The following is a 17,057-nucleotide window of genomic DNA, read 5'->3' as shown; positions in this document are numbered from 1 at the left end:
TTAACAAAAGAGGGACGGGTAGTCTATGTCGCCGCGAGATACTGTCGCGCCAATCATGTGCTTGAGGTGCAGATAGCGAAAAAGATGTGTTGTGTGGGAGTGTGTGTTGTGTATGACTCTAGTTAATGATGTAAAACAAGGAATATATGTTGGTTAGTTGAAATTATCCCGCAGTCGAAATTGTCCCCATGCCCCTTACGCCGTCCTCAAACTAAAAAAGTCTAGTAGGTACCTACTCTGGAAACCGTTAGCCTTTTAGATTGAAAATGACAGAATTATTGTTTAAAGTGCTATAACTTGTTGCCCGAGTGTTAGTGAAGGTCTCCGTTTCAGCTTTAACATGTTGGTCTGGCTGTTGGCCTCTACAGATTACATATATCAACGGACACCAGTCAAATATAGTTTTATAGATTTTTTCGTCAATTCAGGTCTTAAAAATTTTGACCACTAGTTGAGCGTTTCTTTTATTGTTTGCCGTTTTTATATATTGTGACCGTTTTTACCACTTTTAAGTTATTTCTAGCCAGGATCGCGAGCCCTTTTCATCCTAATAGGAGAAAAAAAGTGTCCTAAAATTTCCATACATTTTTCAAACGTTCCTTTTTGTTACCACCATACACAATATATGAAACGGTAACACAAGAGGAAAATAACTCTGGGACATTTATTATCCCATTAGGATCGAAAGAGCTCGTGATTCTGAGTAGAAATAACACAAAAGTGGCAAAAAAGGTCACAATATATTAAAATGGCATAAAATAAAAGAACCGCTCAGTTATTTAATAAATAAGTAAGGTTAGCAATGTATGGAGTTGATCCTTCTATTTCTGTGGATGGTACAGAGAAAGAAAAATGTTTTCATTAGAATCATTAAAGTCTAAAGGTAACAGTGCTCAATTACAGATGAATTTTGAGCCTTATCTCCTTAACGTAAGCGCTAACTTAAATGTCATATGTTTAGACTTTGCCCTGCCATCTGACACCATGTTTTCAAACATTGACTGTTTTATTGGGCACACTTACATCATAAGCGTGGGTTCATTCAGCTCATATTGTGCTGACCTGTCTAAATTGTACCTATTTTTGTTTCATTGAAGAATTCTTACTATTATTATAAATGAGAAAGTAAATCTGTCAGTCTGTCTATTCATACTTAAACCACTGAAGTGGTTTAAATGAAATTTGATATCATTGTCATGCAGGCAAAGTCACATGTAGAAGCCTCTATCCAATAAAAGCGGCCAAGTGCGAGTCGGACTCGCCCATGAAGGGTTCCGAAGCAGCAAGTAACATAATAAAATTGCGGTTTACGATTTATAACGATTAAAAAAAACTACTTACTAGATCTCGTTCAAACCAATTTTCGGTGGAAGTTTGCATGGTAATGTATATCATATATTTTTTTTAGTTTTATCATTCTCTTATTTTAGAAGTTACAGGGGGGGACACACACATTTTACCACTTTGGAAGTGTCTCTCGCGCAAACTATTCAGTTTAGAAAAAAATGATATTAGAAACCTCAATATCATTTTTGAAGACCTATCCATAGATACCCCACACGTATGGGTTTGATCAAAAAAAAATTGTATGTTTCAGTTCTAAGTATGGGGGACCCCCAAAATTAATTCTTTTTTTTCTATTTTTGTGTGAAAATCTTAATGCGGTTCACAGAATACATCTACTTACCAAGTTTCAACAGTATAGTTCTTATAGATTCGGAAAAAAGTGGCTGTGACATACGGACGGACAGACAGACAGACAGACAGACATGACGAATCTATAAGGGTTCCGTTTTTTGCCATCTGGCTACGGAACCCTAAAAATGGTTGTTATCATTTCAGTCACCATATAGTCTATGGACGCCTGCAACTACAGGGGTGTTACATGCAAGTTCCCAACCCTTTATAAACCCTTCACCTGTGAAAACATATTAATTTTGTACAAAATGTAAATGAGCACCTGTATAAACAATTTCCTTTAGAAACATAGTAACCAAACAGACCACTAGCCCAGACTTATGAGGTGTTGATAATGGATAGACAATTTAATCACTTAGTGGAACTCAAGACTAGTAAACAAATTAACTGCCATTAATTATCCGTTACGGGTTTTCTAGTAGCTTTATCTGAGTAGCTAATTGCCATTTTACCTGTTGTTGTTCTGTTATCTAATCTAGATATGCGGCATGGTGTCAAGCCAAGTTCAAAAGAAGAGAACTGGCTGTCTCTTTTTTAACACTTAATGAATAAATGAATGTAAAATCTAACTAGCATACATATATGTTATAGCATATATCCAGTGGCGGATTTGCCCTAAGGCCAAGTAGGCCCGGGCCTAGGGCAGCAAGATGTTAGGGGCGGCAAATTGTGTCAAAAAATTTGTTGATGATAACAAGAAACAACTCAAAATGTAGTCAATATGATGAGTGCTTGCTGACAAAGGGGCGGCTACAGGGCCTGGGGCCTAGGGCAACAAAGACTGCCAATCCACCACCAATATGCACCAGCAACATGCTGAGATGGGGCCATTTCGTGGCACTTTAATCTTATTTTGTGTTTTCTCTTTTATTATGTATTGTCTGGATTGTTTGTGCTTACGAATAAATACTATTCTATTCTATTCAATATATCCTTAAAAACTAAAACACACACTATGGCTGCGATGCACTTCGCAACCCCGCTGTGCGGGATATTACACACATATTCTTAATAGTAAACTTGAGTCTCATTTCACATTTATGATTGTGATGGGATTTATATTAGGTGGTAGATTTTGCTTACAACTTTGTCTGCGTGCCATACCATATTTCATCTAAATTGGTCCAGTTGCATGTTCGGACAAACCAAGTTAACTTCACATATTTTTTTTATAAGCCTACCAGCTCTTATGAAGGATATAAATAAAAATTTCAAAATATTATATTGTTATAATATAGAAAAAATAGCAACATAATTTGAGTTGGTTTACATAAGATGTTATATTTCTTCTACAAACCTATAATTCTACTATTTTCAACATGAAGTCTTTTCATTACGTTGTAAACCAGTTATGAATACATACAAGATACAGATTTCGTTCAGTAATAAATGTAAGATAAATATTATGACAGCCGAAATAAACTGAATCATCAATACAGAATCCTTCTTTGTTTATTGTTGATAAAACTCGATCTAATTGCGCGTTGCGACCGAAATACAGGACCGACCTTGCAGATCAGCTGACCAACTAAATAATTCCTATTTTTTAGCTCATAATGACCAAAAAATTAGAGTAAAAGCTACGGCAAAGGCACTTACCTCTTCCCGACGCTTCAGCCATCTCCCACAAGGACTCTCCTCCAAGATTTCACTCTCATCCTCCGAATCCTCTCCGCTTTCCCGAGGAGACTTGCGCTCCTTCTCCAAGCTCCTTCCACCCGACATAACACCGATTCAACAACACCACAACGTTAACAAAACCACAACACAGTTAACTTATTACACAAACGAGTTTTCAACACGAAAACACTAGATATATTTTCAAAATACACCTTTTCTTGTAACCATAATATCCAAGGTTGCGTATCGAGACGTCACTGATTCATTGGAAACCATTATTTGGAGCACGGCACTAGCGAGAAACGTTCCGTCGCATGGATAATGAAGATAGAATATGTGTCTACAACTAGCGACAGCGCGGAGTGGGACCACTGAGCTTGCTCATGATAATTGAAATAAATTCTTCACCGGCGGAGCTCCCGACGTATTTCTGTCCGACACAAATATAAAACCATCATGTCAAAGTTATTTTTTTTTCCACCACTTCCATAGACTAAATCAGAGTTGCTAGCTGTTTGCTGCGGTTAAAAAATCGATACCATATTTTGAAAACCAAATAGTTAATTGTTGAAACATTTATAAAATATAGTTTTAATGTAACTGAAAACTTTGGCATTGTTAAATATGTAAAATTTTAATGAAATCTATGACAATTAATTAAACAAAATTAAGTTTTGTTTACAGCACCATCTATGTATATTCACCAACAACTATAAATTCACATGAACGCCTAACAGCGCTGGCGTAATCTCCTCACAACCTATTCCAGGAATTATCCAACAGATGGCGCTAAAATAAAAATCGAATATACATATAAGTATGTAAAAACCTGTTATAAGCGGCAAGAATTGTATTTCTTAACATAACAAAAATCTTGAAAAAGAGTCTAAAATGAGATCCTAAGCCGAAAGAAACAATAGCAAATGTTACTTAAATGCGTCTTTGAGCGAAGACTTAATGAAATACCGTACCCATTCAGGCCCATTAAACGATGTAAACGGTTCACAAACCCATAAAATTACATCCCTTCCCGCTTATCGCCGAAGCTTAGTATAATGTGCGTCTGTCTGTTCGCCATTAAAACTGGAACTACAATAGCTAGCAGTTAGTTTCAGGTTCTTCACGTTTATGAGAGACTGTTAAATAATAAAAACTGTGTGCTTCATATAATTTTCCTTATCATTTTTGTAGTTGGCGCCATTGGCCACTCAGGGTCCCCCATAACCCCAACATCTTAAATTACTTTTATCTTTTACTTATAGATGATTTAGTCAAGTCACGGGTCACGAAAGTAATTATAAGTGGGGTTTGAATAACTTAGTAGCGCCATCTACGATAATGGTGAGATGAGCAACTTCGCAAGTTTAAATAGAGATTGAAAGTTTAATATTTACCTGTCTTTGCATTTTCACAAGGGAGGCTTCAGGCCATTTTCGTAGGTAATGTGTGGGGCTAGACGCTATAAAGTACAGGTCTACGTCGCAAAGTTATTGCCTGTGGAAAAAGATGGAACCTCGTTAATTGTAGTAAGTTAGGCTTAAAGTTGCGACAGCAGCGCCTTTTTGAGCAGCAACGTTAAGTTTGTAAAGAGAGTTTTTACTCATTTACACGCGTGGGACTGTGGGTTATGCTTTTGATGATTATACTTTAAGTATTTCTCAAATAGAGTTAGCCCAAGAAAAATCTGCAGCGATTTTGATAGCCCACGCAGTGCAAGTGTTATTTATACGTCATAATTTCATCGAATTTTGACGGTTAAAATAATAGTTGCACTGGCGTGGGCTATCAAAATCTTTGCAGACTTTTCTTGGTCTAACTCTGTAATATATATATTATAGGTAAGTATGTATTTTTATCAGTGTATAAGGGACGCACACAGACCCATGTGTAATTTTAAATTTATGTCATTATTGTACTTGTAAATATAAATACTTTCTCAAGGAATATAAGTGTAAATGTACGTAATTATGTAAATATCTTGTTCTTCTCAACTTTCAGCAGTTTGCATAATTTATAATTTGACTTCTTAAAAACAAGGATTAAGATTTATGTTCAGCTATTAGTTGATGGATATTTCTAAGTAGTTTTTTGAACTTTACAGCATTAAGAGTGGCATAAATAATAAGATTCTGAGTAAGTACAATTAAGTTTTCTATGTAATTAATATTTATGCTTATTGATGTTTAAGTTTTAATTTTAAGTAAGGTATACATATTTGGATATTTAAATATGTGAAGGGATTAAAATAAGTCCAGATATGTGATGCAAAATTACACCTGGCAGATGAAGGTTTATACCGGGTGTGGCCTTTAATATGAGCAAAAAATTTAACTGTAGGCTGTACTCCTCATACTGATCAACATTTGTTCAGCGACTTTTAAAAATAACTTGTGGTTTGATTTTTAATACATTTTAAAGTTTATTCTAAGACGCAATGTATTGCGAATTTTGTTATGTTTAAGGCGTGACAAACAACGTCAATCGCAATGATATGGCGTGGCGATGGCGTCCATTGAAGATAATATTTATTTTGTATGAAAAATAGGGAGTCTAATACATAATTTTTAAAAGTTGTTGAACAAAAGTGTCACCGTTTGAGGAGTACAATCTATGTTTAAATTATTTGCTCGTGTTACAGGCCACATCCGGTATAACTTTATTGACACCTCTGACAAATTAAAAATGAAATGTAAAAACTTACCGTCTTTTGTGAGGACCGTTGTCTCTAATAATAAAAAAAAATCACGAACAGAACATGTGAAAAATCTACCATTGACTAGAGAGTCAAAGGGGCCAAAATAGTAAGAGAAACATTTAGCATTTGAAAGACCAAAGAGAATTTGAAATAGAGAGTTACTGTCATGGTTAATTATGTAGCTATAGTACATTTATTGCCATCTTTCGACAGACGATTAAAACTGTTAGAACGCCATTTGACTTGGTTCATTATTATTTCACTGATATGTGTTAATTTGTTAAAAAATATTAATATTAACTCCAAGCCATCTACTCGAGAGTAGGCTGAAGGTCCGGCGCCATCGCTCAAAAAGATTGCACCATACCTTTGGCCTATAGTCGAGTAGATGGCGTTAATATTATTATTTAATAAGTTAAGATTGAAGTCAAATGGCGTTCTAACAGTTTTATCTTCTGTCGAAAGATGGCAGTAAATTTACTCCGGCCGTCTCTATGCACTCTATTCTCTTTGGCATTTATAAACAATGTTGATTGGAGTTCTTTTGTAAGTTTTTCGTGTCATATTCTGCTAGTTCCCTTTGATCAGTATAGTCTTGCATGTGAGTATAATCATGTATTCTTTTGATACATTTTAGATTCTTTTTTTGCTCTACATCAGAGATTGGCACGAAGCTTTTGAAACTATATACTGATGTGCTGTTGGAAATTTCAACTGGAAAAATGTCGTACTCTTTTATTTTTGTATAGCCATCGAAATTTTCCATTTCCAAAATTATATATTCCTTTGTTTCCTGTGAAACATCTCCTTCGAGAGCTTTTCTGACTTTCGGGAAACTTCACGAAACCATAGAATAAAGAAGTAACCGAAACTTACAAATCCCGTATAACTTCAAAAACTTGAAGCTACAAGTCATAAGATATCTAGGTATAGGATATCTAGGTAGGTAGGTTATCTTTAAAATGTTTTGACGTGTAATGTATCCGTGCATTTACGAAATAAATAAATATGAAATATGAATATGAAATATACTTTATGAATTTTATGATATTGGTGATAAAAACTAAAAGCTAGGTTAATGACACAGACGAATTTATTATAATGTTCCAAACCACCAATTGTTTTTTTAAAAGCTGCTTTTAATGAATAAGATCAGGCGCTACTTACTTTTCGGAAATCCATATAAAAAAAAATATTTTGCTAATCCGTGAAATATTAACGTGCTAGACAATCAGTGCTAACCCGTCACACTTAGGGTCACTGGTACTACTAACCCGGGGTTAACCGGTTAAACCTGGAGTTACCAGGTTACCAGTAGAATTTTACTCTGGGTTAACGGTTTAACCGGTTAACCCCGGATTAGTGGGATGGTGCAAGTGGCACTTATTTACTTATCTGGGGGCTAGTAGTGCCCCCGCCAAGTCGAGCAATACCTATTTTACATGAAAATTCATAAATTAATTATAAAACGTTTTTCTTAGGCCCACTTGCACCATCCCACTAGCGCGGGGTTAAACAGTTAAACCGTTAACCCAGTTTCAAATTGTATAATACTATAATAATTATACTAGTAAACCATGGTAACTCCAGGTTTAACCGGTTAACCCCGGGTTATTGAATGATGCAAGTGGCCCTTAAGTACCTAAGGTAAACGTACTTGCTCGACGCGGTCCCAGTAGGTACATGTCATCTTGAAACATCTTGAGTCATTGTCAATAGAGGAGACAGCAAGGTGTCATCTATTGGGTATTAGTATGTCGAGCACTAGTACGCGTTCACCTTAACTCAGAGGAAGTTTTTTAGGACTTCTAATGAAATTGGGCTTATATTGAACATAATTGGGTAGGTATTCAATAATCCCTCTCCACCAAATAATCTCACGAAAAAAAATGCGACACGACAGCTAAATAAAAATCGAACAAGTGCGAGTCGGACTCGCCCACCAAGGGTTCCGTACTTTTTAGTATCTGTGAAAATTTTAACTGTCTAACACGGTTCATGTGATACAGTTTGGTGCTAGACGGACGGACGGACGGACAGACAGACAGACAGACGGATAGTGGAGTAATAGGTTTTTACCCTTTGGGTACGGAACCCTAAAATCGGCTCATAACCGACGTAAACGCGTATAACCAGCACTCGTATTTCTTAATTTTGGTAACCAGACCCCGGGACGGCTTTTATGGTCCTATTTGCCCTGGCCCTTTACGCCCTAAATGGGTGCCAGGATCAAATATAATGCTCCGCGTCCAATATCATATGCGATGCGACATATGGTATATTATTTACTTTAATGTTGGGATCAATGTTATACGTTGACTTAGTTCTTTTTTAGGGTTCCATAGCCAAATGGCAAAAAACGGAACCCTTATGGAAATATGGATTCGTCATGTCTGTCCATCTGTCTGTCTGTCCGTGTATGTCACAGCCACTTTTTTCCGAAACTATAAGAACTATACTGTACCGAACCGCATTATGATTTTTACACAAAAATAGAAAAAAAACGGTAATTTTGGGGGTCCCCAATACCACAGAATAAATAATAGTACTAGGTACAGAAGACTCACTCTCTAACAAAACGCGTCTGCTACGATCAGGACAGATACGGCCGCTAGGTGGCGTCAGCGCCACGCGCGGCTTATGGCAAACCCCAAAATTGGGGTCGAACGGATGTACTTTTAGCTACCTGTAGCAAAGCGACGAAATCGCGGAGTGAGACACGCCTGTCGGGTCGGAGGTGCGCGTATATAGTATTACATGTTCTATGGTATCACGATTCATGATGTTTTCCGAGAGCGAAATTGAAATTTTAAACTCGAGCTTTAAGAATAAACACTCATAGTGGCTGAACCCTTTGTATGTAGGTATTGTAGGTATGTATCAGTAGAGGCAGGTATCCATTATCCAAGCCCTTAAACTATTTTCTTGTTACAGAACACTAAAAACAAGCTTAATTGAAAAAAGGCCCTCTGAAATCAATCGCACGGGCGAAGGGCAGTAAATAACAGGAATTAGGGTCAGCGGTGGGGCTTAGTGTTGTCCCGAACCCGGGAATATTGCCGTAACGGGTATAAGTCGAAAATATTGCCATATGGCTCAAGATGAAAACATTGTCATTACCATTGCGTGTTATATTGGAAATTATACCTACTACCTATACTTACAAGCATAAAGGATGACTGACGCTAGACCGGGTCGCGCCCGGGCCGAGGCGTCCGACATGTCATTTTATAAGATTTTGTTTATAATATCTGATGTATATATACTGAAACACACCCAACTTGTCAGTAGAAAAAGGCGCGTTCAAATTTTCTATGGGAAGTCAACTCTCTGCTCCTACATTTGCCGCCTTTTTCTATGTACCTACTGACAAGGTCGCCGCGCCAGAGTAGATTTTAAATGCCTCCCTCCGAGTTTCTTGCACCCACTTTATACGGCTGTGGTGTAAGGTTAGAACCGTTATTATTTATGACATTCATAAGTAGGTATACATTGTAAAATGCCTAAATTGAAGAATACAGACTCTCACTTACAAAGTTGTATTTGGCAGTATTTCCATAAAAGGCAATATTGGTGCATCACTAGTGGCGACCTCTACGATGTTATTGCTCTGTTTACCTCGGGGCTACATCCATGTTTAACTAGGATTCGCAGTTCCGTGCCTAGAATCCACTACCTACGGATAAAGTATTATCAACAGTTTCGTTTTTAAATACGAATATTTGAATATTCTCCACACTCGCGACTCCAAAAACTGTGTGGTTTTTAAGTAAGTACATCAGTTGCAAATTGCCTTAAGAATATTTAAGAATATTTTTTGGGTCCAAAAATATATCGTTTGTTACGCTCCGCTTCCATGGTTTGTTATCTAAACAACAACAAATCATGGCGCAAAATACTGGTTCTCCGTGCCGGTTCGCCTGTTCCTAAAAAATAGTAATAAATTAATAATAGATATTTAAATGGTCCTGGATATCAGTATCGCCTGCATTTCATGATGTAAAATAAAATAAATTAATTAAAAAATTAAAAACACGACTGCTGAATTTTAAAGCGAACTGAAAAGCTAAAAATAATGTTAATATGTTAGTTACATAAGGGGTCATGCACATTTATGACCGTGACTGTAAGTAGGTACGTGTACATTTAATTTCAATTACAGTCGGGGGACCTTCATTTACCTATTGCATTCTTTCATTCAAAAGGTCCCCCGACTGCAATCGAAACTAAATGCACACATACCTACTTACAGTCACGGTCATAAATGTGCATGACCCCTTATGTAACTAACATATTAACATAATTTTTAGCTTTTCAGTTCGCTTTAAAATTCAGCAGTCGTGTTTTTAATTTTTTAATTAATTTATTTTATTTTACACATTTTAGTGACATAACGAACTAAAACTATTATTTATAAAGATTACCTGGGCATTTAGTTTGTCCACAAAGTTCTCTTTATGTAGATAGTAGCTCCTGGAACTAGAACCTTTTAATTTAACTCACCGTTCCGGAATACCGACGTCTTTTCTGTGGATAATATGTGAATGTGTTCACGATATGGGGCTTTTGACATTTTCCCATAGCTTCTTAAAAAGAAGTAGAAGTTTTTAACATATCCATGAGGGTTTGAAGGTCCACAGTAAAGACTCGTAACTTTAACTCTAAAAACTAACCACTAAAAAAGTTATTGACTCAATTACCTTCGATGCGACTTTAGCATGACGCACATGGCCCTAGGCTAAATAGCACGTTGCTAGCAACAAATCGAACAACAATCATATGCGTCAGATTGCATTTCATTATTCAGTCTACGCGACGCTAACATCTTTATGTGGCAGTAATTACTACCTACTTACAAATGATGAACTGGCGAATATAGTTAGGTAGCCCCGACAGACTAGATGCTGAGGGCCGAGCTTTGCGTAAGGCCGAACGCCCAAAACGTTCAAGAGAAGCACGCTTCTACGCGAGGCTGAAAGCCATGCTGCGGCACGTTAGGGGTGAAATACAGAACCATTGTACATGTGTCAAAATACGTAGACCGAAGACCGAGATCTGCGTAAGGCCCACGGGTGCAATTTCTTCAAATGTCTGATCGAGTTCCACGAGTACTAAACTCCCGCAGGTCGGTCTTCGGCGTCGCGTGGAATCGCGCCTTCCCAATTAAGATACTAGGGGAAATTGAGGATAACGCATGTAAGTACCTGTCGGACGCTCCGGACCTTCGGCTTTACGCGGAGTTTGGTCTATGGGCTTCGCATTAGAAACTTGTAACATTGCATTGTTCTGTGTTTAAATACTAAAGGTACGCCTCTCTCGGACGCTTCGGGGATTCAGCCCTACGCGAGATTCGCGGCCATCGGTCTTCGAATTTAGATACTTGTATTATTGTTTATATTATGGTATGTTGTTGTTGTTAGAATACTAAAGACGCGCCTTTCTCGGACGATTCAGGCCATTGGCTTTTTTATTGCTATAAAAGGGGAGATTGCAGCTATCCTAGGGGAAATTGCAGTAAGTGAGTTCCACCTGTCAGACGATCCTGGCCTTCGACCCTACCCCAGCTCGGACTTTGGCCTGCGCATCTAGACACTTATTCTATTGGTCTGTGTTTGAACACAACACTCTTGCAGCTCGGCCTTTGGCCTTCACAATTAAGATATGACTTAGGGGAAAGTTGCGTAAAGCGTGCGCTCTGGCCCTTGGACCCTACGCGGAGCTCACATTTCGGCTTTTGAATTTAGACAAATGTCTACTACTACTAGTTAGGTTAGGAATGAATAAAGGAAGGTTCGAAGCATTCGAGAAGGAAGGAAGAGACATAATATGTATAAACATTGTCACATAGATACTTCTTACAATAGGGAATATTACGCGAAACTCTGCGTAGGGGGCGCCACTACTAAAATCCATCACGAGCTCTACCGCGAAATAAGAAAATCGAAATTTCGATATCACTCTTGCATATCCGGCAGAACATTGCAGTATCCCTATAATGAAAATTAGTTTAGTACCTACTAAAATTAAGAAGAAATGATCGAAGTTGGTAGGTACCCACCTACGCACGTGTTAAAACAAAACCATTTTTTTTCGCAGGCGGGTTAAGTAGGTTTAGTAGGCAAGGATAATTTTATTCACAAGAAATATAAGAATCCAATAAGCTCGAAATTATTCGAAGCCCATCGCTTAAATAGAAGTTCACACGCTTAGATATCAATAGCGCGATTTAGAACATGTTTGTGTTTAGTTCCTGTATTTACCTTAGGTATACCATATGATTTATATATATTTTTATGATCAGCGGTAAAAACCATTTCATTTGATAGCTCACTAAATAAGATAGGAGGATTTATTTTACCTTAGCACATTTTGTGAATCCTTATTCTACCAAAATAAGACTTGAACGCGTATGTTGCATATATATTTTAAATCGTCTTTCAAAGCTCTTCATTTTGAGGCCCCACTCGATAGGTTTGCAAGATTTTTTTTTCTTAACATCACGCAATGTCGTGTATTATGTCCGCCATATTGATTTCATTATGACGTCACATAGCCTATGTTAGTCGGGATGACGTAAGGATTCTAATGATATATCATTTATCTAAATTGGTTAAGGCATTCAGAAGTTATGGTGGAATAAAGAAACTCACATACAAACATGAACCCTGAAAACAATACACTCTTTTTGTTTGGGCAGTCGTGTAATTACATAATTACAGGAAAAAAAAACAAAAACAAGGAAAGATAATTGGCTCAGTATGACTTGAATCCGTATCAACACGCCATCGATACCGATTATCATATTACCAATTAAGTTACGAAATCAAGAAATCATGGCGACGAAATTCATAGAAACGACGAATTTAATCTTCGATCTTTATATGTATTTGATTTCTTAAGAGTTACACGAATCTATAGCCGCCTAATAATTTGTTACAGATGTAAGTAGTGCATTGTTTTCCATCGTATTTGCTCGGAAACGTTCGTATTTGTCATGCTACTTCAGTCAACGTCAGTAATTTTTGTTACGAGACGTTTCCGTCAAAATACGATGGAAAATAATTATCAATTAATTATAATTATTACGATCGCCATTGTGATTGCATGCACGACTTTCACTTAATTTCGCATCTATTAGGTACTAATCGTGAGCCATCTTCAAATCGTTTCAGAGTAAATAAGATCGAAACCATAACATCTGAATCGGATACAAGTATACCTAGTCCAAAATCTTATAATTTCACTTTAGCACCGTGATAAGATTGAAGATGAAGACCTAGTGGGGAAGACTAAAGATCACTCCGTTTGTTCGGCCATCTTGAGAGAATGGATGAAGATCGGCACGTGAAATAGCAACTTGGGCCGCCCAGAAGGGCTACCGCGAAAACCGAAATTCGCGAATTACGGGGATTTTTCTCTGTCACTCTAATTACGCCGTCATAGGAGTAAAAGAGAAAGATCCGCCGCAATTTGCGAACTTCGATTTTCGCGGTTATAGCCTAGTAGGAGGACGTCCTATCGGACGCTCCAGAGGGCCTACCGCGAACCACGTTCGACGTGTTGCCTCCCTGTCACACTTACGTACGAATTTACAAGTGGAACAGAGAGGCAACACTTCGAACGTGGTTCGCGGTAGGCACTCGGGTATCGCTGGTACGACACGGTGGTGGATCTGCGCAAACTTCGAGTCAACAATTGGCGAGAGGTCGCATGTCGAGAAAAGTGGCGCTGTCTTGTGTCGGAGGCCAAGTCTCATTTTGGGTAGCTGAGCCAACGGAGTAAGTATTGTGTGTATAACTTTTGGACCATACTAACAGTTGAACCTACAGTTGGGGGTCGGACGACTGGGCAGAGAGTCCCCTAAAAGATGTCTCACGATAGCCCAGGCCGTGTCCGGACCGAAGCTTTCGGCGCATCATTTTATATAGAAAGCATCACGTGATCGCCTGTCATATTATAAAAAAGTAAGCGCTGGAAACTCCGGCCCGGTCTAACGTGAGTCATCCTTAATACTTGTGTAACTTATAACTTTTCTTGTGGCTCGATGATCTCTAACTATATTTTACCCTTTTAATATAGTTTTCGTAGAACGTTTGCTTTTGGTGATTTTTGTGGAGATTTCCGGGAAAGGTTCGGTAAAACTTCGTTTCTTTTCCGGCAGTTTAAATGGGCCTGTCCGATACAGGTAACAGTGCAAATAGGTTTAGAACGGCGAACTAAACTGGTTTACTGGAAACTTGCAAATGAAACGGGGCATTTGCTTGCACAGCCTATTTCTGTATAAAGAAGTTTTATTTTTTATCGATTTATGTCGCACATTTACTTATTAACAAACCGCTTTGTGGTTTGGCAGAAGATTGTGTGTATTTAGATGTAGGCAAGCTTGAGAATAAACGCTTTATTTATTTTTTATATAATGATTGATGACACATGCTAGACCGGGCCGGGCCCGGGCCGAAGTGTCCGACATATTATTTTCTATGACGGCTGATCGGTAATCACCATACCTCGCAATCGAGCTAGCAAAACCGCAGCAAATGACAGTTGAATGTAAAGGTTAGCGTTCATATGTCATGAATCATCATCATGACTCATGATCACATAGTCACTATTTTTTAAATTTTTAAGTTAAATTTGTGTTTCAGGAAAGTAAATTATTAAATTACTTCTTTAAATTTTTGTTTATTTGATCTCAATTTGTTTACTCTTAATTTGAAATACAAAATAAATTCTACCTACTTATAACGTAATGATGTGTGTATAGCACAAGGATGTAAATACCTTATTTAGCGTAATCACACGCAAACAGATCTTAAATAATTAATTTAAAACATAGTTTTTGTATTTGACTTAGTAAATACGTATATATGCGTCAACCTTAATGTGCAACTGCTACGGGTTTGCTAGCTCTATTGCGAGGTATGGTAATCACGTAATGCTTCCATAGAAGACGAGGCGCCGGAAGCTCAGGCCCGGCTCCCGCCCCTGGTCTAGCGTGATTTAAGGTGCAGTGGATTCAAACAGTTATAAAGGAACGCTATTCATGTGAAAATTGCTTTTTAAAATTCGTACCTAATGTTGTTTTTCATGGCAAACATCGTTTACTTTTTTATAATAGTAATTTAATTCAATAACCATGATATCCGCGATCCCGATCATGCACGTCCGTCCGCTCAGTGCTCAGCTAGCTGCGTTTGGAGAAACCTGAACTCACCTTGATTTGATGTTGCACGAATTTCACTCTTATTCTTGTGTACAATGTTAAATATATATAATTATCAGCATATCATTTGATATTTACCAGTCGCTTTTCGGTGAAAGAAAACATTGTGAGGAAACCGGACTAATCCCAATAAAGGCCTAGTTTACCCTCTGGGTTGGAAGGTCAGAAGGCAGTCGCTTTCGCAAAAACTAGTGCCTACGCCAATTCTCGGGATTAGTTGCCAAGCGGACCCCAGGCTCCGCAGGCAGGGACAACGCGAGGAAGATGATGATTCTTGTGTACAGACACGGAGAAGGTTTGTGACTTTTCGATTCTGTCATCATCATCCTCGTTCCAATTCAGAGGGGACACTAGGCCTTATTGGGATTAGTCTGGTTTCCTCACGATGATTTCCTTTACCGAAAACCGACTGGTAAATATCAAATGATTTTTGATTCTACGTAATGACATTAATGTTCAAAAGTGTAAAATCTTTAAATACCGTGACTGTACATAATAAGTAAGCAACATCTTATCAACAGCAGATACAAATGTAATAATTTGTAGACGTCTCCTCTTCGCCTTGAAATTACTGATAGCCCCTAAGTGCTCTTATCAAAATTATACCTACATTAAGATAAGACATTATTTAATAGGTGTTGCGATGAAAATATCGCAGTCAGAACCTGTTGGGAAGCAATAAACGTTATGAGTTTCACTGGTAAAGTGGCTATCGTGACTGGTGCTGGCTCTGGGATAGGAGCTGTTACTGCCAAAGAACTTGCAAGAGAAGGCGCTAAGGTAGTCCTGGTAGATAAAAACGAAGAAAATCTTCAAGACGTTGCTAATGATTGCGGACAATATGGGAAGAAACCTCTCATCATTAAAGCAGATGTTACTAAAGACGATGATGTCAAACACATCGTAAAAGAAACTATCGAGAACTTCAATCAGTTAGATATACTGATCAATAATGCAGGTATTGGCAACAGATCAACCATATTCGATGAAAACCTTATGGAACAATTTGATCAAGTAATGAACACCAATCTGCGCTCCATGGTTCATTTGACGCACCTCGCCGCTCCTTATCTGATCAAGACTAAAGGTAACATCGTTAATACGTCGAGCGTCTGTGCTTTACGACTCCTTAAAGGGAAATCCCTCCTGGCATATTCTGTTTCAAAAGCAGGCGTTGATCACTTCACGCGCTGTGTAGCTTTGGATCTAGCTCCTCACGGTGTCAGAGTGAATGCTGTGAATCCTGGGCCTGCTAATACGAATTTAATCAAAGACAAAGAAATGTGGACGGACTGCAGTGCGTTCAAAAGGTTGTTGGAGCCTGAAGAGATAGCAGATGTGATTCTGTTCCTGGCCAGTGATAAGGCTAGGAGCGTTACTGGATCGACGTACGGTTGTGATAACGGGGCACTCTTGATATAAGGAAGGTCATTGCTGCGGGTGTTCTTAAAATATCGGAGGGAGATATGGAGTTAGATCAAGATAAGTGTGCAACGCTTGTGCAAATGTTATTTATACGTAATAATTTCATAGTAGTTTGACGTTTAAAATAATACTTGCACTGCGTGTGCTACCAAAATCGTTACAGATTTATCTTGGTCTTACTCTTGCTAGTGTTCTTGTTACGAATCTTTCTTCTTTAAAATAAAATGGCTTTATGTTTAAATTATATACTTTAATCAAATAAATAATAAACATACAAGAGTTACAAGTAGAAAATTGAAAATAAAACCATTACATCCTTTACATTATTACCATTGTATCCTCTTTATAAATTTTATTTTAGAATGTCAAATCACAAAATAGTTACACAAACAAATA

General features: G+C 37.8%; 2 protein-coding genes across 2 annotated transcripts in view; one reads left to right on the top strand and one right to left on the bottom strand.

The window, feature by feature from the left end:
* Nucleotides 1–3,789, bottom strand: part of LOC134665456 (nuclear receptor-binding protein homolog) — a 51,620-nt gene extending 47,831 nt beyond the window's left edge. Inside the window, exon 1 of the mRNA XM_063522431.1 lies at nt 3,298–3,789. Within this exon, the coding sequence (XP_063378501.1) occupies nt 3,298–3,423 (126 nt within the window). The 5' untranslated portion in view covers nt 3,424–3,789. The remainder of the gene's footprint in view (nt 1–3,297) is intronic.
* A 12,120-nt stretch (nt 3,790–15,909) lies between these two features.
* Nucleotides 15,910–16,658, top strand: LOC134665535 (3-oxoacyl-[acyl-carrier-protein] reductase FabG-like). The gene has a single exon (XM_063522509.1). It carries the CDS (start codon nt 15,924–15,926, stop codon nt 16,656–16,658), a length of 735 nt encoding a protein of 244 aa, XP_063378579.1. The 5' UTR covers nt 15,910–15,923.
* Nucleotides 16,659–17,057: the final 399 nt, after the last annotated feature.

This window comes from Cydia fagiglandana, chromosome 6 (genome assembly GCF_963556715.1).
Source record: "Cydia fagiglandana chromosome 6, ilCydFagi1.1, whole genome shotgun sequence".
Classification (NCBI taxonomy): Eukaryota; Metazoa; Arthropoda; class Insecta; order Lepidoptera; family Tortricidae; genus Cydia; species Cydia fagiglandana.
Note: the sequence above shows the minus strand (reverse complement) of the source record. Positions and strands in the feature narration are given on the sequence as shown.

What these genes read in the sequence shown, in the direction of transcription:
- LOC134665535 (XM_063522509.1), top strand. Translation starts at nt 15,924, where the DNA reads ATGAGTTTCACTGGTAAAGTGGCTATCGTGACTGGTGCTGGCTCTGGG.